Source organism: Sarcophilus harrisii, chromosome 5 (genome assembly GCF_902635505.1).
Source record: "Sarcophilus harrisii chromosome 5, mSarHar1.11, whole genome shotgun sequence".
Lineage (NCBI taxonomy): Eukaryota > Metazoa > Chordata > Mammalia > Dasyuromorphia > Dasyuridae > Sarcophilus > Sarcophilus harrisii.
In genome coordinates, this window is record NC_045430.1 from 226,556,983 (window position 1) to 226,583,327 (window position 26,345).

General features: G+C 33.8%; 1 protein-coding gene across 7 annotated transcripts in view; it reads left to right on the forward strand.

Moving 5' to 3' along the window:
- The window catches only part of MPP7 (membrane palmitoylated protein 7), a 227,991-nt gene that overhangs the window by 125,092 nt on the left and 76,554 nt on the right, over window positions 1–26,345 (forward strand). For 6 of the 7 annotated variants that reach the window (XM_031939805.1, XM_031939804.1, XM_031939799.1 and 3 more), the window contains one exon: window positions 22,046–22,177. The exons of the other annotated variant lie outside the window; for it this stretch is intronic. In XM_031939805.1, the coding sequence (XP_031795665.1) occupies window positions 22,046–22,177 (132 nt within the window). The remainder of the gene's footprint in view (window positions 1–22,045; window positions 22,178–26,345) is intronic. 7 annotated transcript variants of the gene reach the window in all.

Sequence of the window (26,345 nt, forward strand, 5' to 3'; positions counted from 1 at the left end):
GAATCTTAATGTTAAGAATGGATTTAAGAGAGAATTTTTATTTGTAATAGAATGAGAAGAATAGTGAGGAAAAATAGGAAGGAGGAAAATACACAAATAATTATAGCTTAGAATGTGAATGAAATGAATTAACCCATAAGATGGAAATTGATAGCAGATTAAACATTTTAATTTAGCAATATGTTGCTTTCAAGGAAAAAATGTTATAAAAATAAAAAATATACAAAAAGAGTAGAATCCGGAGTAGAATTTATTGTGTAAAAAAAGGAGTAGTAAAAATGATTTCAGACCAAGTTAAAGCTAAAATAAATTTAATCAAAAGAAAAAAATAGGGAAACTACATTATATTTCAGCACTATTATTTAATATTATTTTAGACCATTTAAAGTAAGTAGATGGTATAAAAATATCTGAGTATACATGCCAATACAGACACGGCCACTATATGAACATAAACTTAAAATGCTTTTTATACAAATAAAGATAGATTTAAATAATTGAAGTTTATTTATTGTTCATGGGTAGATAAGACCAACATAATAAAAAATGCCAATTTTTACATAATTACTTTATTCAATGCCATTCCAATTAAATTACTAAAGAAGTATTTTACTACGTTAGAAAAAAATAATGAGAGTACATATGGAAGAATAAAAGGTCCGAGACTTTAAAGAAATCAAAGAAAAAAGATGTAAAGGAAGCAGATTCATCAATATCAAACCTTAAATTATATTAAAAGTTGAGAGCATCATTGAAGTATAAAATGGATAATTTCAATTATTTTGAATTAAAATTTTCTTGTATAAGTAAAAGCTATGTAGTCAAGAGTAGAGGGAATGCAAAAAAAATGGGGAGAAACTTTCATAGTTTCTCATGTAGGATGTTGACAGGGTTGGAATACTATAGTAGTGTAAGAAATTATGAGCAGGTTGATTTAGAAAAACATGGAAAGACTTAGACCTATGAAGGATGCTATTGTTCTTCCTTAGAGGAACAGATGATAGAAATAAGCGCAGTATGGTCTTATATATTTATATGTTTATAGATATCTTTGTTAATGTATATATGCACACACACACAAATACATGGTTATTTGTATCCTTTAGGGTGGAGGGGAGAGGAAGGGGGAAAAAAATAAAGTAAAAGTGCATTGCAGGGAACAAAACCTACAAGGAAGCAAAGAAAAGTTGGCAGCTTTGAAAACAATGTATAGTGTTTATTATATAGGTTTTCTTGGAATGGAAATTTGTTGTTTTATATACAATTCTCTTATGGTCTGTTGTGTATGTGGCAGTCTTTTTCTTATTTTGTATTAATTTGAAATAATAAAATTAACCAAAAAAAAATTTATCAGGTACAGCAGGTCATGAAACATCTTTTTTCCAAGCCTTTGTCTAGTGATATCTGTTTTTTAATTCATAAAGGCCTATGACTGATCCCATTTTACTATTAGGTTTTCTGCTTGTTTAAAAATGGAGAAAATCCTGTGCAAATTTTTGTCTTTTCAAAGCATTTCCTTTTAAACTTTGCAATTTCTTTATATAATTATAATTTAAACATTTCTCTTTATTTTTTTTAATAATGGCTTTTTATTTACAAGTTATATGCATGGGTAATTTTACAGTATTGACAATTTGCCAAACCTTTTGTTCCAATTTTTCCCCTCCTTTCCCCCACCTCCTCCCCTAGATGGCAGGATGACCAGTAGATTAAACATTTTTCTAAAGCAAATAAATACTGTGATTGTTGTTAGAATTTTATTGATACTATTATTTATTGACTTATTCCAAACATTTTGTTAATACCCTACTTTGTGTAGAACTTTGCTTAAACCTGAGGGAAAGAAAAGCTTAGATATATACTGTCTTAGACTTTATGACACTTACCATCTAAACTCAAAGAACAAAATAAAATAAATCTACTATGGAAGGTGTAAGGGGAAAGTTCCTTACCAATGGGTGTCAGGATATAGCAGGAAAGGTTTCCTGGAGAAGGTGGCATTTGAATTGTATGTTAAGGAATAGTAGGTAGAAATTTTAGTAGGCAAAGAAAGAGAGTTGGCATTTTACCCTTATGAAATAGGTTAAATTCAGGAAAAGATGAAATCATAGTGTATTTTTAGTATCCTATTTACTCAGTAAATTCTAGTGGTTCCCTGTTGCCTCTAATATAAAATAAAAATTCCCATTTAGCTTTGAAAGCCCTTCACAAGCTGGCCCCAAGTTGTCCTCGTTACCTGTCACTCCTTCTCTTGGACACTGTGATTCAACCAACCTGGCTTCTTTTTTTCCTCATATATGGCACTCAGTCCTCTATGTCTTTGCCTTTGCCCTGGCTGTCCTCCATTCCTGAAATTGTCTTCCTGTTTACTTCTATCTCAGTGAATCGTATTCTTCCTTCACTATAGAGCTTGTCTGTCATCTATTCAAAGCCTTTCCTAAAGTATATTCTTAATATTTTTTTCTAATTTAGTAAGATAATTCTTTAGGAATATTTCCTAAAGTAGTTAATAGCTAATTACTTTTTATTCTCCTTAAATTTATAAATGTACATTTTATCTGGGGTTTGTTTCATTCTTTCTTTGTATTTTTATCCCCAGGACCTAGCACAATGTTTACTATACAGAAGATATTGGATACATATTAGTTTATCGATACATGTCAGTAAATATATGTCCTACTTTGTTTAGGGATTTGAATGCTAGGAAAAGGAGTTTTTAAATTTTTTTCTTTTTTGAGCAAAGAAATTATATATGAATAGTTGTTATATGGAGCGAAGATGAGAGGAAAAAGATTGAGAAGAGATAATTTTAATGGTTCACATGCAGAGTTGGGCATGAAGACTTATTAGGGTAATAGTGAAAATACCATGGAAGAATGAGATGCATGAAATGTTTCAAAGAAGGAACTAATTAAATTTGTTAAATGCATTAATAGGAAGGAGAAAGGAAAGAATCAAACATAACCTCAAAGTTTTAAACTTTGGTGATTGAAGATATATAGGTGCTGGTGACAGAAATGATGAAGTCAGAAGGAAAAACAACTTTGTGTGGAGAATATCCTATCTGTTTTAGGCATGTTGAATTTGAGGTGCCAATGGGTAGTTAGATAAAAATGTGTACTACAAGTAGTTTGGAACTATAGAGTAACTGTGGTTCGGAGATCTGGTTCAGATAAAGTGTTATGCTCACTTTATCTGGAAAAAGATAGTTAAAATTGATAGCCTCTGATCTGCCTTCCTGCTGTCCATCTTTGATCCTGTAATCTATTGGGAGAACTTAGGAGAAAGATGAGGACTGATTGTCTCTGTTTTACAGTTAAAACCCTTCACAGCATGGCCAGTCTTCTTAGATTTTTTCCTGCACACAATCTATGATCCAGATACACTAGATTACTGACTATTCTTTGCATGCTCTGTGCTGTTCCCTGACTCCTTGGGCCTCTGAATGGCTGACTGTCATCCCTGGAATATTGTGTGCTTTTCCCGTACTCTCTGATTTTCTTTTTCTTTGCTCTATCACTTTGCTCAAATTCTGCCTTTTACAAGAGATCTCCCCTCTAAGATTACCTTCTTGGAAAGATTATCTATTCTGCATAAATCTTGTATGTTCTTAGCTGGGGAATGTTTTCTCCTCCATTGGGATGTGAGCTTTGAGGGCACAAATAACACTTTACCTTTTTTTCTGTCACCAAAGCCTAGCATAGAGGATATCCATTGTACATTGCAGATTGTGGAAAAATTAGTGATAATGTTCTAACGGTATCCAACCCCTAAATATTGCAGAAAATCATGAGAATGGTACTGAATCAGACAACAATGACCTTGATTTAAAAACTTTTACCCTTGTCTTAGTTCTTGTTTTTCTTTTTGTTTAGTCATCTTCTACCCTTAATGACCCAATTTGGGGTTTTCTTAGCAAAGATACTGGCGTGGTTTGCCATTTCCTTCTCCAGCTTATTTTATAAAAAATGAGAAAGTAGAAACAAACAGGTTAAATAAATGGCTTGCCCAGATTCACATAGCTAGTAAGTATCTGAGTCTGGATTTAAACTTAGGTCTTCCTGGCTCCAGCCCTAGCACTCTATTTACTGTGCCACTTTGCTAACCCCTCCTGGTTCTAGAGCAGTTAATGATGTGGCCTGCCCTTGCTTTCAATCTTTTTTGCTTCTTTGTCTTTCGATTTTGGTACTTAATACTGCAGTATAGATATAGTAGTACCTTGTCTGTTATCATCTCAGTTGGAATCACTTTCTTGAGCAGCATAAGTTGATGAGAGTATGATATAACTTACTTGTTCTGGTATACAACAAACATAAAAATTTGGTTTTTCTCTTATTCATTGTTTACTGTATTATCCATATCCATATCTTATCCACATCCATAATCTGTTGCAGATTTGAAACTCCCAGCATACAAAAATCAGGTTGTTTAACTCACTGTGTGTTAGCAGAGTACCACAGCCGAAAAGACCTTTTCTGATATTTACCTGTCTGTTCCTCTTTGCTATATTCATGCAATTTTTAGTCAAAATGGATTGTATTAGTGATTCTCCAGTCTGATTTTTTTTTTTTTTTCTGCACCTCTGTATAGGCATGCAATATGTTACCAATGTAAAGCTCCAGATCAGTTATTCCTCTTTGGAGTTTTCTTTGTTCTCTCTAGCTGAAACTTCATCCTTCCTTGTTCTTCTTTCTTACAGATGTACCTTATGTAATAATTAGCAAATTTTGTCCCTCATCTGTTTTAGCTTGTAGCTTCTTGAGGACAAAGAATATACTAGTTTTAATTTTTGTATGCACACTTTTACATTGTATGCATCATGTTAATTTATGAATTATGTTTGATAAATTTCTTCCCATCATATTGTTCATCTTCAAAAGAGTCTTGTTTTTCATTACCAGTAATTTCTAAGCAATGTCAGTAATGTTAAAAAAAAAAAAAAGATGCTTTGAATAAAGCCTACTCTAGTGGTAACAATTGTATTTTTAAAAGAGCTTTAATTTTCTTTTAAAATCTATTTTGCAGTAAATCCAGTTTTATTGTTTATGGAACTATTAGTTATTTGAGGGTATTTCTTATAACTTTTGTCTTTTTCTAGTCCATTCAGATGTACTTGACACATAATGATGAAGTTATGAGGTTATTACATAAAATTTTAAGGAAATTGGTTTATTTAACTGCAGTTTTATAAAATGACATTGGTATTGTACCTTATTCTTTTATGTAGTCAATTCCACTAACTGCTCTCATTAATATTAAATGAATTTAACATAACTGACAAATTTCTTTTGTTTATTACATTAAATTTAGAGAGAGAAATTCCTTATTCTTAATTTTTAAAACATCTATATCAGTGTTTAATTTCAGCAGTGAACGTAAAGAATGTTAAATCATGAGGGGAAAATTTTAAGCTAGAAATGATTGTACATATCATCTCAGAGAGGCAGTAGGGTTCAGTTCAACCCCAATCAATTCTAAGTCAGTTTTAAGAATCCTGAATTTGAAGACAGAAAATCTAGTTTTAAGTCCAGGGCCTTCTTACTTATCTGTGTGATCTTGGACAAATGTTTTAACCTCTGTGTTTCTTGAATTTACTGATTTGTAAAATGAACGAATTGGATTAACTAGCCATTGTGGTCCTTTCTAGCGCTAAACCTCAGATTACATGACCTAATTTTATCTCTTTAGTTTTTTACAAATGAGCAACCAGTTAGCCAAAGAGTATAAGAAACTTGCTTGAGTTGAGAAAAATGTGTTTGATTATTAAAATGTTCCAAATAATATGAATAGTGCAGTTAAATGGAACAATGGATAGAATGAACTCTATCCTGAACTCTAGAAAACCGATAATTCTGGATTCAAATGTGACCTCAGATACACACTAGCTGTGTGACCCTGGCCAAATCATTTTATCCTGTTTGCCTCAGTTTCTTCATCTGTAAAGTGAACAGGAGAAGGAAATTGTAAATCACTTTAGTGTCTTTCCCAAGAAAACCCAAAAGTGGTCGTGAAGAGTTACACACAACTAAAAATGACTGAACAATAACAAAGCAATATGAATAATAAAAGCAGCCTTTAAAAAATTGAAGTTGAAATAAAGATAGAACTATTCTGATTTTTTTTCACTTCTGTAACAAAAAGGCATTATTCTTTTATTACTTTAAGTTAAAATTTTCATTTAGAGGATTATTTCTGAACTGGAGGCGAACGTTTAGGAATGATGAATGTTTATGGTACTGATAAGCAAGGAAAGTTTATTTGGCCATTAAAATATTTGTGGTTTTAAATCAACTATCCTTTATTAAGGGGGTTTGTTTTCCAAGACAGTATTTCCCAGTGGATAAATATTCAAAAGAATATGAACAAAGTGTACTCTGAAGAAAGAACTGCAACTATGAACCATATCAAAGAGTGTTCCAAATAATTAATAAGGAGCATGCAAAATAAATCATTCTTAGATTTCCACTCACAAGCCAGTTAACTGGCAAAGATGACAAAATATGGGAATAACTAACATTAGAGGAATCTTACCTGTTTACTGTGTTGACTAAGTACAATCTTTTAAAGGCGAAATGTTATCAGTTCATAAGCACTATACTATAATTCATTGAATGTAAATATGAAGGTGAGGGGCCAGGCATTTATTCTATGCAGTAATAAGGTTAAAAAGTAGAGTCATTCAACAGTGCAATATCACAATTTAAGGTGAAAAGTTGATTTAAAGATTGTTAAAAGGGAAAAAGACAAACATGTGCAAAAATGTTTGTAGAAGTTCTTTTTTAGTGTCTAGGAATTGGAAATTGCTTGTATGCCCATCAGTTGGGCTGAATAAGTTGTGGTATATGAATGTGATGCATTACTGTTATATAAGAAATGAAAAGCAGGTTGATTTCACAAAAACCTGGAGTGACGTACTTGAACTAATTGTGTGTGTGTGTAAAAATATAAATATATATATGTATGTATAAATTACCTATGTCAGATTGCTTGTTGTCTCGGGGACAGGAGAGGTAGGGATGGGAGAAAAAAATTGGAATTCAGAATCTTAGAAAAATGAATGTTGAAAATTATCTTTACATGTAATTGGAAAAATATATAATACTATTATGAAAAAATCATAAATTAAAATTTTTCTGGAATAGTTGTTTATAGTGACTCTCGAGCTACTTAGATAGCTGTTGATTCCTTACATTTTCATTTAGTGCCTTTTTATTAGTAGTAATGCTTTTCCCTATGTCTGTATATTGGAAATCTGTATGTTGTGGGATTAAATTTAATGGTGCTGATATATGAAAATACACAGAGCTATTAGGCTCAGTCTATGTGGGGCTACCATTTTGATGGATTAGTTCATTCAAATGTTCTTTTTGATTGATAAACTTTTTTCCCAGTTGGCTTTTTGTTTAGCATTGAATTTGGAGAAAAATTTCTTCATAAGGTTCAATGGATTAGTCTTTGTTTCATTCTTGTCAGGTAATTGATCCCCTTTGGTATTCAGAGATCTGCACCAAAGAAGTATCTTTAAGATACAATCAAACTCAATTGAAACCAGAAGTTGCTTTATGGGCCATAACTTCTGGCTTTAAAAAGAAGCATTTTACAGGTTCTGGAGGTAATTTGTGTCGAAAAATTCCATTTGTTGTTGCTATAGTTGTTTCTACTTTTGGCAAGACAAATTCAATGGATAAAATTGGAACATTTTGTTTATATTCCATGGAGTCACTGTGTAGAAATCACAGCCTATTATTATGCTTTAAAAGTCAGAAGGTTATCCTGCTTATTGTATAGAGCTTCTACTTAGACTGGTTTGCTTGATTTTGTTAGGAAAAAACCCAAAAGAATAGATTTGGAGCTGGAAGGGACCCAAGAAAGTCAATCTAGCCCTACATTTTACAGATGAGAGAACTGAGGTCAGAGGAGGTTAAATGATTTGGAATTTAAAAAACCAGATCTTCTGACTCTAGAATCTTTATTTTTTTCATATTTTCCCCTTTGGGAATAAACTTATAGACAACTTTTGAAAATATATCAAGCTTTATGAAAATTATTGGGCAAAAAATGTTTATTTCTTGGTAAAATGTAAGCTGTTTCTGTGATATAAGAAATACATATAAAAAGCAAAAGAAAAGGTCACAATTGAAAGGAGAGGGAAGTATAATTAAGCTTGCATCTGGAGAAATAAATCAATTTCCTCCAGTCTTATAAACTAGCTGCTTACTGTTTTATGGATTTGTACATTTACAATATGAATTTTACTCTAGAAATCTCTAAACTATGAAACTGTGTGAACCTGATGATGCACAGTATCTTTTTTTTTTTTTTAATTTCCCACAAATTCCTCAATACAACAGGTAAATCCATCACTTGAGGGCAGTGGACATGAGATTTCCCTCAAGAAATTAACTCTTTTTGAAAGGAAATCTGTATATTGTGGGATTAAAATTTATTCTAGCCAAAACAGGAAAATAGACTATAAGATTAGCTAACTAAAAGTATCACCTAAACTAAAAGTACAATAAAGATTAACATGGAATTACTTATGCATACATTTTAGGAATGTTTTTATATATCTAAGACATAGAAGCGATTCTTTGGTCAAGTATGAAAAATACATAATAGTATACAATTAGATTTAATGAAGAATATTGAATATTGATATTTATCCAGAGCTTTTGTTTTATATGTACTCTAAATATCACATTATTCATTTGGAAGTCATCTACTATATTGAGATAACTCATGTTATTTTGTTGAATTTTTTTATTTCAATCCTTTTCTTGTTTTTTCCTTGTCTTTCTAATTAGAACATAAACTGTGGGTTGACTTTTCTGGAGGTGGGGGAAGAAGGGATGATATGACAAAGAGTCTTCATTTAGCAGAGGGGATTGAGGCTCCCAAGGTTGTAGAGAAGTATATTTTGCCTTGATATAAAGGGAAAAATTACTAATAATTAGAGCTGTCCCATGAAATGAGTTATTTTGAGAGGTGTCCTCAAAAAATTGCCACCAAAGGCTCAGCTCTATTGTACCCTGAGACAACTCATATACCTGGTAATTATTATGGCTAATGCAGGAAATAATAGACTTGGAGTCTGGAAGACCCAAGTTTGTGTTCTGCTTTAAATACTTTACAGCTGTGTAAACCTAGTCAAATCAGATTATCTCTGTCTCTCATTTTTCTCAGCTAAAAAATGGGGATAAGTACCAATCTTCCAGGGTTATTGATAATAAAACGGGATAATATTTATAAAGTATTTATAAACCTTAAAGCTCTATTTTAATCCTAACCATTATTATTATTATCTCTGTTCCTAATTTGTGATACACAATTGTGAAGCTATAAGTGCTCAATACCTATTTGTTAATTTTATTCATTTTTTAAAATTGTCAAATTACTCATTAGAATTCATTGTTCTGTTTTTCCCATAGAATTTCCATGATTTGATAACTTATATAAAAATCTATTTACTAGCTGTTTCTTAAGAAATAATACATAAAAAAGGAGTTAAAGAAAGCCATGCAATCTGAATTTTTAAAAAATAAAATGCAAAATATAACTTAGAGCATATTTTTTGATGTTAAGCCTCTGAATTGGAAGCTTTATAGTATGTTTTCACTTAATATGTTAGTATTATCAGAAAACTATGTTAGAAAATTTGTATAAGTTTTCATTTTTCTCTTCATTTTCCTGAAAAGGTTTCATATTTTAGGAAACAGAAACATACAAGTTGTGCCTAATCCATTGGTGAGGGAAAACTTCTGATCACACGTTTTTACGTGTTTTTTTACTTTGACTGTTTTCCTACAACCTCACTCCAACATACTCATTAGTGTCAGTTCCTTCAAGATCATTGAATCTCCAGTAATCATGGCCCTAGTAGAGTAAGGAAATCACTGTTTATTGTCTTTAAGCCATTCACAACATTTTAAAAATGTTTATATGAAATTGTAATAACTTCTGAACAAAATATATTGTTAAAATCCTCATCCTTAGAACTTGGATCTCTGAGTTCTGGGAATCCCAGAAGCCTTGGTGCTCTTTTAAATTATTAAACAATTATGTACTGGCTTCAGCACCACATATACTGAAATTGGGATGATACAGTTGGCCATTGCCCAAGAAAGTCATGCAGATTAGTGAAGCATTCCATATTGTGAAGATCGTGTATTTTAAAATCAGCACGAGACGGGAATTCAGGTTAGGGGAAAATCGTCAGTCTTTATTCTCAGTGAAGAAAGATCGGAGGTGGAAGAGAATCGGCGATGGCAATGTATGCAACTGAGTCAAGAAGCTAGCTCGACCAGCAGCCACACAACCAGCAGCTCGGAGTCTCGAACCCAGGCCCAATCTCTCCCAGCTTCTCTTCCTGTCTCTCTCTCTGCCTCCACCCACCAAAATCGTCATTTCCTATACAACACATCAGGACTTGCATGGAGAGTGGGCAGGGACCATTCTTTATCCAATCATGTATTAATAGAGTATAGCCCAATTACTATCTAGCCTCATGTACTTGGGACCTCAGTGCATCAGCTCAAACCTCAGCCCATTACATCTCCCGCTTTCTTTTATTTTAGAACACAGGTGGTCATGCCATCCCTGACTCCTCAGGGAGGTCAGAGCCCCCAAGGGGAGGTGATCACAGCCTCCCTAACTTCTCAGGGAAGGAGGTGAAAGCACCGAAAAGGAGGTGATCACAGCCTCCCTGACTTCTCAGAAAAGGCGGTGAAAGCACTAAAAAGGAGATGATCACGCCCTACCTGACATCTCAGGAAGGGAGATGAAAAGCACCAAAGGGAAATGGGGGTTGCTAGCGGGTTTCTGGGCTGAAGGGTCTTATTATGTACAAACCCATCAGCATGGGAGGTATTACACAAGCACATAGCAATAAAGCAGAGGCTATTAGGGATGACCTTCCCCTCAGTCAGTGCAGGCTCGATGTGGTGTAACAAACATGATTGGTACACGCAAGTAGCGGAATAGCAAACAATATAAATCAACATGGTGTTGGAAAAGATCACCAGAAGTCCTAGAAGGTGGGTATGTAAACAACAGTCACACATACACCTTCTTCAGCAGCCAAGAGATAGTCCAAAACCAATCTATTGTCCATTGTTTCACATGTCAGGGAATCCAATGATCCCCCTGAGTTTTTGAAGTCCTGCAAAAGTCTTTTTATGTGTTAGGGAATCCAATGATTCCAGCAGATTTTGAAGTGTTGTAACAGTCTTATCATTTCTCAGAGAATCCAATGATTCCTGAGACATATTTTTCACACTAGTCAACTCTGACCTCCAAGGATTCCCGCCAGGTTCAGTTCTGTTGTGCCCCGGTACAAATCAAATGCCTGGGAACTACCATAGGTAAAGCAGATTGGGATTTGGGACATGATGGCTATAGGACCAAGAGTGAGAGACCCTCCCCACCCACTCCCAGACCCAAAAGAAACAATAAGGGATCAAACAGCTTAATTGTTAATGCATTAGTAACTGAAAACTGAACTAAGACTGGGCAAACTATAAGTTATCATAGTTATATAAGTTACATAAACTGTAGTTTGAATGAAATGATTGGAATGGGATGGGAACAGTCAGCCATAACCTCTCCCGACCTTTCTTCATCTCCCCATCATCTGCTTGTCACTTCTTGACCCGGTTAATCTTTCCTTCTCTCTTCCAAACTTCCTTATTAGTGTTCAGGACCTGCCATCCTCTCTGTTATCCAGGCTGACTCTGCATTTGTCTTCACACCAAATATCCAATCTGTGGCCAAGGCTTGTTTTTAACCTGTATGATGTCTCACATAGGCACCCTTCTTTCCATCCTCATGGCCGCCACATTCCCTCATGCTGGTACTGGTGCAGTGGCATTCGAGTTGGCCTCCCTGCTTCCCTCCACTCTTCAGTCAATTGTCAAAGGGAGCTTCCTTAAGCACATGGCCCTTCTCCCTCTACTCAGTAAATGTCAGTAGCTCCCAGTTACCTCTAAAGTCAAAACCAGAATTCTGTGTTTAGTTTTTAAAGCTCTTTTTACTAGGCTCTTTGATCCAGTGTCACTGAACCACTTCCTGTCAGTTGACTGCTCCCACCATTCCTTCTTCCAAGCCTTGCCACTGGTTGTCCCTCTTGCATAGAATTCTCTCTCCTGATTTCTACCTCCTGGCTTCCTTGGCTTTCTTCAAGACTCAAGTAAATTTATCATCACCCACACATTCTGTCTCAAATGATTTCCAAGCTCTTCCACAGGTGCCTTAAGTATATGTAGTTGTTTGCCTGTGGTTTTCTCCTTTAGAATGTGGTCTCTTTTTAAGGGCAAGTGCTATGTTTGTGCCTTTCTTTGTATCTTCAGAGCTTGATACAGTGCCTACCATGATTGTAGTGTCTAATAAATGATTACTGATGTTGATGATGATGACAAAACCCTTAAAAAAATCATTTATCCTAATGAACTTTCAGAAGATGTAGGATCATATACTAGAAAGACCATTGAACTTGGGATCAAGAGACCTGGTTTTGAGGTGTTTTTCCTTCATTTACAGTTGTCATGGGCCAGAACTCTGAACTTGAAACAAAGTGCTAAGTCAGTGGAAGTGCTAGAGACAATGATTATTTAGCATGGTATTTAACAGTTCTCTAGTTCAATACATGTACTTAGTACTTACTATAGTTTTACAAGACTCAGACCTTTAAGAGAGCATATATAAGCTAGGAGCCTCAACCAGGATTCAGTCGGAGAGAAGTGGTGGTGGTCCTCCTGACTTCCCCACAGAAACCAAGACACATTCAGGAGGACCTCAAGAAGCTGGCAAAAGCAGAGAAGAAAAAGGACTGGTGACAGGAGCTTAAACTCTTGGGACCAAGGAAAGAGATGGGCCTCTAAGACAGCTAACCAGGCCCCAGGAAAGGAGACAAAGACTTGGAAAGAGACAATAAAGGATTTGGACTTTAATCCCTGGGTGCACTTGTGATTACTGAATTGAAACGAAGGCTGCTCCCAGAAGCCCCCCAAGAAACCTGCTCCCAGAGAACATTACATTTTAGAGAAGAATATTACATACAGCCTTGAACAAGACTCTTATTTTCCTTGCTTTTTAGAAATAGAATTTAACATCCTTGAAGGGGAGGGGGAGTCATTCAGAGGGAAATCCAAGTGATAAGAAAATAAAAGATCACAACAAAAACCTTTTTTAAAAAAAAAAAGAATATAAGATTTTTGAGGGCAAAAATTTGTTGTCCTTTCGTATTTGTATCTTTAGTACTTGCCAAATAATAGCACTTGATGCACCCTCCTTCCTTGCATCCTTCCCTCTCCAGTTTTTCATCTACATAGATGCCAAAATATTTCTAAAGCATGGTTCTCGGACTATCATTCCTCTTATCAAAAGTCCACATTAGTTCTCTGTTACCTGGTTTAAAATAGAAAATTTTCTCAATAACATTTCTAACTTTACATACTGTGGCTTCTGCCTACCTTTCCAAGCTTATACATTGCTTATTTTCACACATTTCATGTGTGGGCTACATTGAGCTACTTGTGCACATAATTGTGCACATACTGCATTCTGTCTTCTGTCTCATGTTTTTTGCTGACTATCCCCCATGTCTTTAAAGTCCTAAGTAGGTGCTTAAGAAGTGGCTATTGACTGGCTGACATGTATGTATGAGTTGTTTCTCTTATTGGAATTTAAACATTAGTGCTGGGGCTGTTTTATATTTTTTGTCATGGTATTCCTAGTAACTAACACAGCATCTGGAACATAGAAGTTTAATTGAATTCTTATAGTTTTATCTATGCGTTTCTCTTCAGGAGAATATAGGCAGTGTTTTTTATCTTTGGTACACATATAGATACATTATAAGACACATCTCTTACCCTGCCATTCTTCTACTCAAAGATCTTTAGGTAGGTTTTTCTTTTGCATTTAGATTAAGTTAGAAATTCAGTGTGCTATTTAATTAAACTCATTCATAATGTTCCTTCTCCTTTGCTTTTCAAACATATTTCTAGTAAATCCCCTTTACTTTCTCCCAGTCTTTCTTCCTTTACTTAATTATTCCTTGCATTCATCAGTTTTTTCTCTTGTCTATCTCATTACGTGGCAGAGATGAAGCTTGCAGTTCTCATCTTTGCCCCCTTTACATCCTAACCTTCCTTTTGGGCTTAGACCAATGAGCAGCTCTAATTTAGAACCTTCCCTTGACCCCAATAGTAATTAATGCTTATTTCTTCTTCAGATCATCTTGTATCCACTTAGTCTGTATTTTCCATAATAGAATATATAAATTTTATTCCCCATATAGAATATATAAAATCTTTGCTCTTAAGAATTGGAGTATAAATAGATGCTTCTCAGTTGGGGAATGATTAAACAAATTGTGATATATAAAGGTAATGGACTATTATTATTCTATAAAAAATTATGAACAAGTTGATTTTAGAAAGTCCTGGAAAGATTTACATGGACTGATGTTAAGTGAAACAAACAGAACTAGGAATACATTGTACACAATAATGACAAGAATGTGTGATGATCAATTATAAAAGACTTGATTCTTCTCAGTGATTCAGTGATCCAAAGCAATCTCAATAGACTTTAGAAAGAAAATGCCATCTGCATCCAGAAAATGAAATGAGTAGACTGAATGTAAATCAATACATGCTATGTTCACTTCTTTTTTCTGGTTTTTAATCTCTCCTATGATTTTCCCCTTTTGCTCGGATTCTTCTCTCCCAATATGATTCATAAAGCAATGTGTATTAAAAATGATTTACTAGGGGGAAAAAAAACACCTTTGCTCCTGCAACCGCTATAGTATTTTAATTTGCTTTCCCCATTCTTAGCAAAATATATTGTAGGTGTTTAATAAATATTGGTTAAATTGAAATGAATGATATCAGAGGCCTTTCCCAACTCTGAACTGCATAATATCCTTCATAATTAATCTATTGCTTTCCCTAAAATACTTGTTTTAAAGGCTGTCTTACTTGAACAAGACACATTTTATGTTGCTTCTCTGACTAAAAAAAAAAGGTACTAGATGAACGAAACTATGTACAATATCACTTCTGTTATATAGAGACTGAAATAAATAAATAGACCATACAGTTCTCTAGAAATATGTAGAAAAAATATTTAATGTGATAAATATATATCCTTTTAAATACTATAAAGTAAATTAAGTGCCTTTACCATTATAATTATGTGGTCAAAATAAATATGTAAGTACAACCTAAATGAATACAATAATGACATTTTAAAATATAACAAATATGGGATATTTGGTAAAAATTTTAAACTGCTAATTTATATATGGAAACTAAAAAATTGTGTTCTACACTAATAGAATAAGTTAAAAATTTGAAACATAGTATTTGGAGTACTTAATCCAAGTCATGTTTATGTCTAATCATTATATGATGCATTGTAGCTCAGAGGAAAACCATTTTTCATTAGAAATATATGTAACTAAGTTTAGGCCTTGGCTTTTATCTTGTAGTTTGTTCCAAGATTCTAAATTACCATAGCCTATTAGAGTGGGAATCTCTGAAGTACCAAAGCAAAACTGCATCTTCCTAAGAATCCAACTATCTTTAGTATGTGAAACAATGATCTATGTTCAACATTTGCTGGGAACTAGTCATATCAGCATTTATTACGCACTTTCTATTTGACACTGAAATACAAATACAGACAGAAAGATAGTCCCTACCTTCATTATATTCTAATGGCATTAGATTACAGATAAAAGGAAGCTGAAAGGAGGAAGTATTGGGGATAGGGAGGGAACTGAGTTTGAAGGGAAGAAAAATAGAGTGGATATCTTGGCTGAGAAAAGTCTAGAGTGCAGCCGGGAAACTTGGCTGTCTAGGGAGAGTCAGTTTGGAGTTTTCCAATAGGCCAAAGGGAGAATTCTAGTCCTACAATAAACTTTTTGGATGAAGAGGCTTCCAAGTATGAGAGAAAAAGTATGGAAGTAGTGTTTTCATTTGGGTTCAGTGCCTTTTAATTTTTTGGTCATTGGGATTTTAAAATATTTATTTTCTGGTTCATCAAATTAATTTTTTTTTGTATGGCAGTCTTTTAAATTAATATTGTATGATGCCTAATAGGAAAATTATATTTTTCTTCTGAGTTGCTTAAATAAAAAAACTTTTTAGGACATTTGTGAAAAATAGAACTGCTAAAAGTATGTGGGATTTACTTGAGAAATTTTTTCTCATCTCATGTTGTTATTTAGTCTTTTTCAGTCATATCTTATTCTTTGTGACCCCATTTGGTATTTTCTTAGGAAAGATATTGGAATGGTTTTCTGTTTCCTTCTCTAGCTTATTTTACAGGTGAAGAACTAAGGTTAATTCATCAGGAAGATGATCAGGAAGATCACTTGGTGCTCCAAAATACTTCTAGTTTTAAAAGACATTTCCCTCCTGATTTTTCTTTCGATTGAACACTCATTCTTAGTCTCTTTTGTTGGATCATTATCCATGCCCTACCTTCTACACAAATATGCCCATGATTTTCATTATCTCTATTCAGGCAATTTCTGTACATACAGATATTGTTCTCATTTCTTAACTGAATTCCAGTTAATGATTCAACAAGCATGTATTTAGCAATTACTAGATGTGCTATATACTATGCTAAGCACTGAGAATAAAATTTTTGATGATTTTATTTTAATGTTTTCCTTTAAGATCATAGATTCTAATTGTGGAGATGACTTATACATTAATAGATATAAGTAATGAGTATTGGAAGGAAAGGACAGAACTAATAGTTAGAGGAGAACAACCTTCCTCAGAAGATGATGTTTTTTTCTGAGTCTTAAATTTAGGAATTATGAGAAGTGGAAGTGGGGGGGGGAGGGGAAAGAAAAGCATTTAAGGAACAATGGAAAGTCAGAAATTTGAAATGGGGTGTCATATATGAAGACTCGGTATACTAAGGGGACAGGTTGTGAACAGTTAAATACCAAACAGAAGAGTTTATATTTCATTAATAGATCACTGGTGAAATTTGAAGTGATGATGTGGTGTGGTTGACATAGTCAAACCTGCTATTTATTAAAATCATTTTAATACTTGTAAGGGTGTTTGTAAAGATAAATGGGAAGTTACTTGGGTCAGGTAGATCAATAATGATTTAGTAATCCAGGTCAGAGGTAATAAAGGCTTAAAGGCCATTAGGATGGTGACTTTGTTAATGGAAATAAGGGGATATTCTATGTAGGAGAGATGTGGAGAAATAAAGAAGAGGGTGTGGCAATCTGTGGATGAAGGGACTAAATGAGAATAAGAAGTTGATAAAGATGTCAGAATCGTAGGGGTTCTTGTGAAAGTAATAGGGACCTTTGGAAGATGCTCGAGTGTGGAGTAAAAGAAGATCGTTCTTTTTAGGTAATGTTGAGTTTATTCTACCTTTAGAACACTCAGTTTAATTTATTTATTTATTTATTTTTTAATTAAATAACTTTTATTGACAGAACCCATGCCAGGGTAATTTTTTACAACATTATCCCTTGCACTCACTTCTGTTCCGATTTTTCCCCTCCCTCCCTCCACCCTCTCCCCAAGATGGCAAGCAGTCCTATACATGTTAAATAGATTACAGTAGATCTTGGATACAATATATGTGTGCAGAACCAAACAGTTTTCTTGTTGCTCAGGGAGAATTGGATTTAGAAGGTATAAATAACCTGGGAAGAAGAACAAAAATGCAAGCAATTTACAATCATTTCCTAGTGTTCTTTCTTTGGGTGTAGCTGCTTCTGTCCATCCTTGATCAATTGAAACTAAGTTAGATCTTCTCTTTCTTGAAGAAATCCACTTCCATCAGAATACATCCTCATACAGTATCGCTGTTGAGGTATATAATGATTTCCTGGTTCTTCTCATTTCGCTCAGCATCAGTTCATGTAAGTCTCGCCAGTCCTCTCTGTATTCGTCCTGCTGGTCATTTCTTACAGAACAATAATATTCCATAACATTCATATACCACAATTTACTCAACCATTCTCCAATTGATGGGCATCCATTCATTTTCCAGTTTCTGGCCACTACAAACAGGGCTGCCACAAACATTTTGGCACATACAGGTCCCTTTCCCTTTTTTAGTATCTTCTTTGGGGTATAAGCCCAGTAGAGACACTGCTGGATCAAAGGGTATGCACAGTTTGATAACTTTTTAGACATAGTTCCAAATTGCTCTCCAGAATGGCTGGATGTATTCACAATTCCACCAACAATGTATCAGTGTCCCTGTTTTCCCACATCCCCTCCAACATTCTGCATTATCTTTCCCTGTCATTCTGGCCAATCTGACAGGTGTATAGTGGTATCTCAGAGTTGTCTTAATTTGCATTTTTTTGTTCAATAGGAACACTCAGTTTAAAATGACCAGTACTCAGTCTCTGATGTTTCCACAAGTGCAGAGGGAAAATGAATGCTGGGAATCATCTGTATACACATAGTAATTTAACTCTAGGGCAAATGGAAGTCAGAGAACATAGAGCAAAAGAAAGCAAATGACCCTGGACAGAGCCTTGGAGGCCATTCACAGTAATGGTTGGAGACTGAGAAAGGGTAGGAGATACGTAGGAGACGACAATATCAGGGAAAAGCAAGAGAAGAGAGGCCATCCAGAAGAGGATGGTGATTAGCCAGTGTCAGACGGTGCAGAGAGGTAAAAAATGAGACAGGAGAAAAGGAGATCCAATTTGTCAACTAAGAGATCATTGGTGACTTTATTGGATAGGACAATGCACTGATGTGGTAAGCCTCGTTTTGGTGATTAAAAGAGTTATAGACTAGAAAATAGGAGTCACAAATGTAGATTAGTTTTTCAGTTAGCTGAAAAGGGGGAGGAAATATTTCTATCTAATAAAAGCTAGCAGGGAGAATCAGATGAATCAAGGTCTTTTAAGGATGGTATGGACTAGTATATGTTTATAGGCAACATAGGTGATGAGAGACTGAAGACTACAGGGATCAGGTTTTTAGGTAGATTTAGAGAGTATCTTAGGAATATACCAGCAGCAATAGGACAAAGGAGTAAGAGATTCAAGTATCATGGTGAACTGGTTTGTATAAGAGTCAGGATTGAGAAAGGAAGTAAATCTGTCATGGGTTATAATGTAAAAAAGGACTGATGGGACAGAACCTTTCATATGAGGCCAGAATAAAGGAGATGATAATAGGGATTTAAATGAGAAAAAGGGAAGAAGAGGAAGCTGTTGATAAATGGCCTTAATTTTTTCAGTGAAGTATGTGACCCTTAAATTCAGCTAGATGGCACAGTGGAGAGTGCATCAGGCCAGGAAGCAGGAAGTTTCCTTTAATTGAGTTCAAATTCAGTATTAGACATTAACTTTGTGATCCTAACCAAGTCACTTCACCTCATTTGCCCGTGTTCCTCATCTTTAAGATGAACTGGAGTAGGAAATGGCAAAATCTGCCAGTATTTTTGCCAAGAAAATCCCAATGGAGTCAGGAGGAGGCAGACATGACTGAAAAAGGAATGAAGAACAACAACATGAAAAGGATTGGCAGAAGGGGATTTTATGGGAGACTTAAAAAAAAAATTAGGTTTGGAATAGGTATTATAGTGAGTGGGATAGAGAACTGATTAGGAAGGAGGAATAGTAGTAGAAGGTTTGTATTGCTACAGCAAAGGCCCTGTTGATATTAGACATAAAATTTTCATGAATCTGGTAAACACTGTTTCCTTCATCTCCATTCACCAGTACATTGATAGCAATGAAAGAAGATTAGAATACCACAGAGTTGGTATGTGGCAAGTCAGCATTGATCAAGGCAACAAGGCATTTGGAGTAGAAAATATTATAGAATTGACTGGTTCACAAAAGAGTCCATTTTGAGAAGGGAAGTGAATACAGCTGTAGGAGTGATGATAGCCTGGAAAAGTATGAGTTGAGGGATTGGTAATCATAGGGAGACAAAGATGCATTTAGTAGCAGTGAAGCATATGAAGAGATGGAATAATAAAAATTATTACTGGATGAAAGAATTTTGGAATTCTGTATCATGGATCTGAACATTGGTGGTTTATGGCAAAGTCAAAGGTTTGACCTTCTTTATGTATAATTTAGGTGGAGTGAAAAAATTAGTCACAGGATTTAAGGAGACTGAGAAATTGCACATTTAGGATGTTTGAGGGAAGTTTAGCACGTGTGCTGAAATGATCCAGTAGAGAAAAAAAAGTGGAGTGAAAAGGGGTACTGGGAGTCAGAAACTAATCTCATGGAAGAGGAGAGAATGTTTTGGGAGTCAGTATATAACATGATTAAATTGGTATTACATGTGTCTTAAAGAAGGAAGGTTCCTGAGTGACAGCAGTAGGGAATAGTTCTAGAAGTCATAATGACAAGCAAGTAGGACTAATAATTGGGGAGAAGAAGGATAAGTGAGTATGTAGGATCTGTAGCAGAAAGGACAGCCAGAGATTAAATGTCATCCGGTAGAAGCAAGCTCTCAGAAGGAAACACCTTCCTTCAGGTTCCTGACCTCAAAGTCTTCCTTGATCCTTCACTTTCTCTCCTTTCATTCTTCCCCTCTCCTATACATCAGTCTCACACCAATTCCCTTTTTTCCCACTTACGGGACCACCTCCTTTGTTTAGACCCTCATTATCTCTCATCTGGATTACTGCTATGACTTCCTAAATGTCTTTGCTTCTAGTTTCTTCGCTCTCCTCTCCAATCAGTATTCTAAAGCACTGACCTGATGATGTCACTGGTTCCAGGATGAAATATAAACTCCCGTTTGTCAGTTAGATCCCTTCACAAATTAATTCCTCTTTCAAGTTGATTCCCCATTTATTCTATCATCCAGCCTAAGAGGCTTAAATGCAGGTCATACTATGACCCTCCCTCTTCCATCTTGGTGCTTTTACCCGTCCTGGCCTCATGTTCTCCTTTGCCTTTGGAGTTCTCTTCTTTCTTTTAAGGTTGGAACCACAAGAGCTCACATAATCCCCGTTAGTTTTTTGTGCTCACTCCGTTCCCAAAATAATTTTCTATTTCTTATGTCCATTGTGTTTGTTATATTTGTATATATGTGGTTACTTTTCCTTCTAAAAAATGTAAGCTTCTTTAGGGAAAAGACTGTTTTCATTTTTCTCTTTGATGCTTTTGTATCCTTAATGACTAACATCATGCCAGATACATTAAGTAGTACTTAATAAATTCTTTTTTACATTAATATTATTATTGGAATGGCAGATATACAGATAGAATTGGCTTATTTTCTTCATAGTTTCTTGATTACCCTTTTATCTTTGTGGTAATACTTAAATATTATTAGCATATTATACTATAATTTGATACTTTATGGGTATACATTTAGTAATTGTACTTCTAAGTAATACATTATAATTAGATTCTAGATATAAATATTACAGATTTATACTATTGTTCAAAACACTAAGTCCTTTCCAACCGTCACTAAGTTACAGTTGCATTTTATAGTTACAGGGCATTTTATAGATCCAGACAAAGGTTAGGGTAAGAGGGAGACTAGAAAACCCCTATATTGAAATATTGTAGTAAATTTTAGTTTCTAAATTTTGTTTCCCCACTTCCCAAATCCAAGAAAGGACCAATAGAATAGATCAAACCAAGATTTGGAAATAACTTCTGAACCAGAAATTCAGTATTTCAGAGTTAATATAAAGTTAATAATAATAATAAGAGTTAATCTTAGAACCCATCCAAGAATGTTTAATTAAAATATCAAAAGGTAAATACATTGTTGTTATATTGTCACCATAGTATGAATAGTCCCTAAAGGCAAATTTATAGTTCAGCTCCAAAATGTTTTAATTATACTGAAAAGTATATAATTCAATTCAGGTTTTATCGGAAGAGGATTTAGCCCAAACAATCATTAACAGTCTAGTGAAGGGATATTAAAACTCAAAATTGTTATTACAATGAAACTTCTTTACAAACTATTTTATTTCTTGTGGAGTTTACTTTAATGAGGATGATATTTGGCTAACATTTTAATAATTTTAAAAAAAAATTTTGTAGGCATTACTCTCTGTACATGACACTGTGGCCCAAAAGAACTATGATCCTGTTTTACCTCCTATGCCTGATGATATTGATGATGAGGAAGATTCGGTAAAAATAATCAGACTGGTCAAAAATAGAGAACCATTGGTAAGTTAATCATAATTATTCTTAACTAAGAATTTATTAGAGAGATATACTCATGGAAAAGTCAGCTTTGAAGCTGGTTTTCTTTTTTTCCATTTTAACTTAATGCTACTAGAACTGTTTAATTCTATGGAACTATATAATTAAAAAATAGTCATAATCTACATTTTCAAATTGCTTCAAAGATTGCAAAACACTTTCATTATGACAACTTTATGAGATGAATGGTACAAGTTGTGTTGTCCCTATTTTTATTGATGAAGAACAGGTTCAGAAAGCCTATATAATTTCTGAGTCACTCGGCTAAGAATCTTGAAAGGAATGCTTGGAACCTGATACCTGGAGACATGTCCATTTCCTCTAGGCTAAAACCAGTCACTTAAATTTCTCATTGTGATTTTAGAAAATAAAGCTAAGTAAGATGATGTCTATATCATTGTTTTTGCTTACTGATCTTTTTTTATAGTCTATTCATCTATTTTATAGATCTATTTAAAGACTTGATCATCTTTTTTTCCTTCTACTAAGATTTTTGATGTTACCCATTAGGTTCTTTTTTTTTTTTTTTTTAATTATCAGTGATTTTAATCTTTTAAAAATTGTTATATCTTATTATGGATTTTAGTATAGACTAAAAACTACCAAGTTTTGCAAAGACTAGAAAGCAGTTGTGAAAGAATGTGGATAGTCAGTAAGGGATAAGATAAAGGATAAATCAAAAAATAGGGATAATTAATTATTCCTTTATTAGGGATTTGGTTAAAATGAGGAAAAATATTAGGTAAAAATGTTAAAGAGAGAATTTAAACTAGTAGGATTAAATTAGGAGTTATTAGCAATTTTAAAAAATCTTATCCTCTTTTAACTTAAAATATATATTATTTAAGATCAGCTTTGAGCAAATAGCCTCAAATGAAGATGATATTAATAAAGAAATTATATAATAGGCTTGCCACTAGCTATAGATTTAAAGTGCCAAATCTTTGACCCAGTTCCAAAATTTTATAAAAAGCATATAAATTTAACCAAACATCCTAAGAAAATACCATAGATATAGATTGTGTGGATTAGGGTAATACTTTATATGATTAAGGGATGCAGAAACCATCAAGGATATATACTCTGCCTTGTAACTAATAAATAATGCAGCCCATGATTCCAAACGTACTTGTACTTACTGCACATTTAGTCAAAAGATTTTGTGTATCTCCCTTGACTTAGCAAGGGAAACTCAATTTCTCTCCTTGGCTACTCAAGAAAAGCTGTAGGTAGCCTGGGAAAGTTAGCAATTAAAATCCAGTGATCTAATAATAGAATAAGCAAACTGTCTCACAAAGTTAGTTGTCCAGAAGAAACTAAAAAGAAAATCAGTGTTTCAAGACCAAAATTGGTCTAAGTGGTGATGTAATCATTGAAATAAAAATAATTGGAAATGAAGCATATAAATAGGAAATTAATAGCAATATTTCACTACCTAGTAATTCCTTCTATCCACAATTAACCATGTTTCAGATTGAGTAAAATAAAACTTTTAACTGTTGTAAAAGTGGACTGAATTTGAATGCCATCTTAATATATTTTGTCAAAAGAATAAAAAAATACAATTTGGATTGTGTTTAATGCAGAAGAAACTACCAAGTTGCAGAAACTGTTTAGATCCATGTCTTTTTAGGGAGGTAACTAATGAGACCTCCCTAATATGCCAGATTAACACAGTAACAGCATGTGAATATTTAAAAAAAAATTATTCTGTGCCACCCCTTTTATGGTCATGCATACTTTAATTCTGAAGCATGACATTCCTATTGACTTGGGAAACCCATTCTGTGATCATTCCTCTGGAGGGCAGAACTCTTGGTTTGGGATTCCTGGTCAGAGAGGGGAGTTGAAGTAAAGCTAGAGGCACCATAGCCCACCCATGATTTGAGGTGCTTACATTAATGCCTCTTAAAAAAATGAATCCTACCATAGAAACTTATTATAGATCCAGGGAAGAGGAGGGTTCATTTCAGAAGAGGACACTGAAATAAATTTAAAAAAAAAAAAAAAAAAAGCTTCTACCCCAAAGAGTAACATGAAATGGTTCTCTACCCAGAGAGGATTTATAGAAGAATTCAAAAAAAAAAATTAAAAATCAAATGAGAGACCTTGAGGAAAAACTAAAAAACGAAACAAAACAAAATTGAAGAAAGTCAAGAAGATTATGGGAAAAAGAGAACCAACTAGAAAAGGAGATACAGTCTCAAAGATGAAAATAACTTTTTGAAAATTAGAATTGGGCAAGAGGAAACCAGTGAAATTATGAGAGATTAAGAAATAACAAAATAGATTTTAAAGAATGAAAAAATAGAACAGAATGTGAAATATAAGAAAAATGACAGATATGAAGAATAGATCAAGAAGATAAAAGATAAAAATAATTGGACTGTCTGAAAGTTGTGACGAAAAAAAGAACTTTGACATGATAATGGAAGAAATATTCCAAGAAAATTGTCGTGGAGTGACAGAATGTAAGGGGAAGAAATAGAAAAAATCCACCAATCAGCACCCTAAAGAGATCCTTTTTGGAAAACACATAGGAATATTCCAAATTCCAATATTGCCAAATTTCAAAATCCCCAAGACCAAAGAGAAAATTTTTTTGCAAGAAAAAAGAAGAAAAAATTCAAATATGCTAGAGTTACAGTTAAATTGTACAGGACTTATCAGCAGCCACAATAAAAGACCATAGGTCAATAAATAATCATATCTACTGACAATCAAAATAACTTGGTCTGCAGCCAAAAATATCATATCTAGCAAAATTATCTATGATATTAAATAAGAAAAAATGGATGTTCAGTGAACTTGTATATTTTCAAGACTTTGTTTCAATAAAATCCAAACTGAATAGAAAATTTAATGTATAAGAGCCAGTATCAAAGATCAGTTTCAAGGAACTCAATATGAACAAATTGTTTATGTTTTTTCTTTTTTAACATGGAAAATATATACTATATGTTTAAGATTGACATCAACAATACGATAGCTCAAAAGAAAGATTGGGGCAGAGTTAAGATAGTAATCATGTTATACAAATGAGGTGAAGAGGAAGAATAGACACCAAGACATTGGAGTGGGGTAGGTAGCACGCTCATAGTTCTGAAAACTTTATTTACATCAGTTAAATAGGCAAAATTACATAGATACCATGAAGGGTATATAACACCTTCCAAAATCTGTAAGAAATAAGAGGGGGAAAGCAAAGAGTGACAGAAGAAGACAAGGGAGGGGGATCTATGGCTGGGGGGAGGTTAAGTAATAGCAAGGCAAGTTAAGGAGTAGAATTAAAATAAAGAAGCAGCAGGGATAGGAAAGATGTGTGTGTGTGTAGGTTGGGTGTGGTGTGTGCGTGTGTGTGTGTGTGTATGTATCTATCTATTATATACATACATAAATATATCCTTTCTTAACTATTGCCTGCTTTGGGATAGTAGGGGATATGAAAGGGGGGGGGGGGAAGAATAAAATAAAACAGGTGCAGAGCAGAGAATAAAAGAACAGTTTACAAGGAGGTAAAAAAAAAATGGACAGTCATGAATATAATTCTGCTGATATTCTGTATTTGTTTTTATGGGTTTTGCTTATTTTATTCTACATCAATTCATATAAGTCCTTCTAGGTTTTTCTGAATCTACCTAGTCATTTCATATAGCACAATAATAGTAGCATTACATTAGTATACTCTAATTTGCCATACTTCATCAACTTCATATGGTTCTATAAATTATTTTGATTATTTTTACAAGGCCATAAAAAGATGCTAGAGATAGAAACTGGCAATAGTATAATTGAAAAAAAAATCTAGATCATATTTTGATATTTTATTCATAGGTACCATATTTTATACAGTGAATATTTTGACACAAAGGATTTTAGAATTAATTGACTTTGCATGTTATATGGGAAGTATACATAGGTAAAATTTCTGAATACATTTTTAAATGAGTGTTACTCAAATGTCAGAAATACCACTGGATAACCCAAAACATATATGTCAATTTTTCTCACTCATAACATATTGTGTATAATGGTACAAAAGAAAATTAATAATAGTTGGCATTGTAGAGTAAGGATTTTAGTGTAATCCAATACTTCATTACTTTGTTATAATCCTAGGGAAGAGTTCATC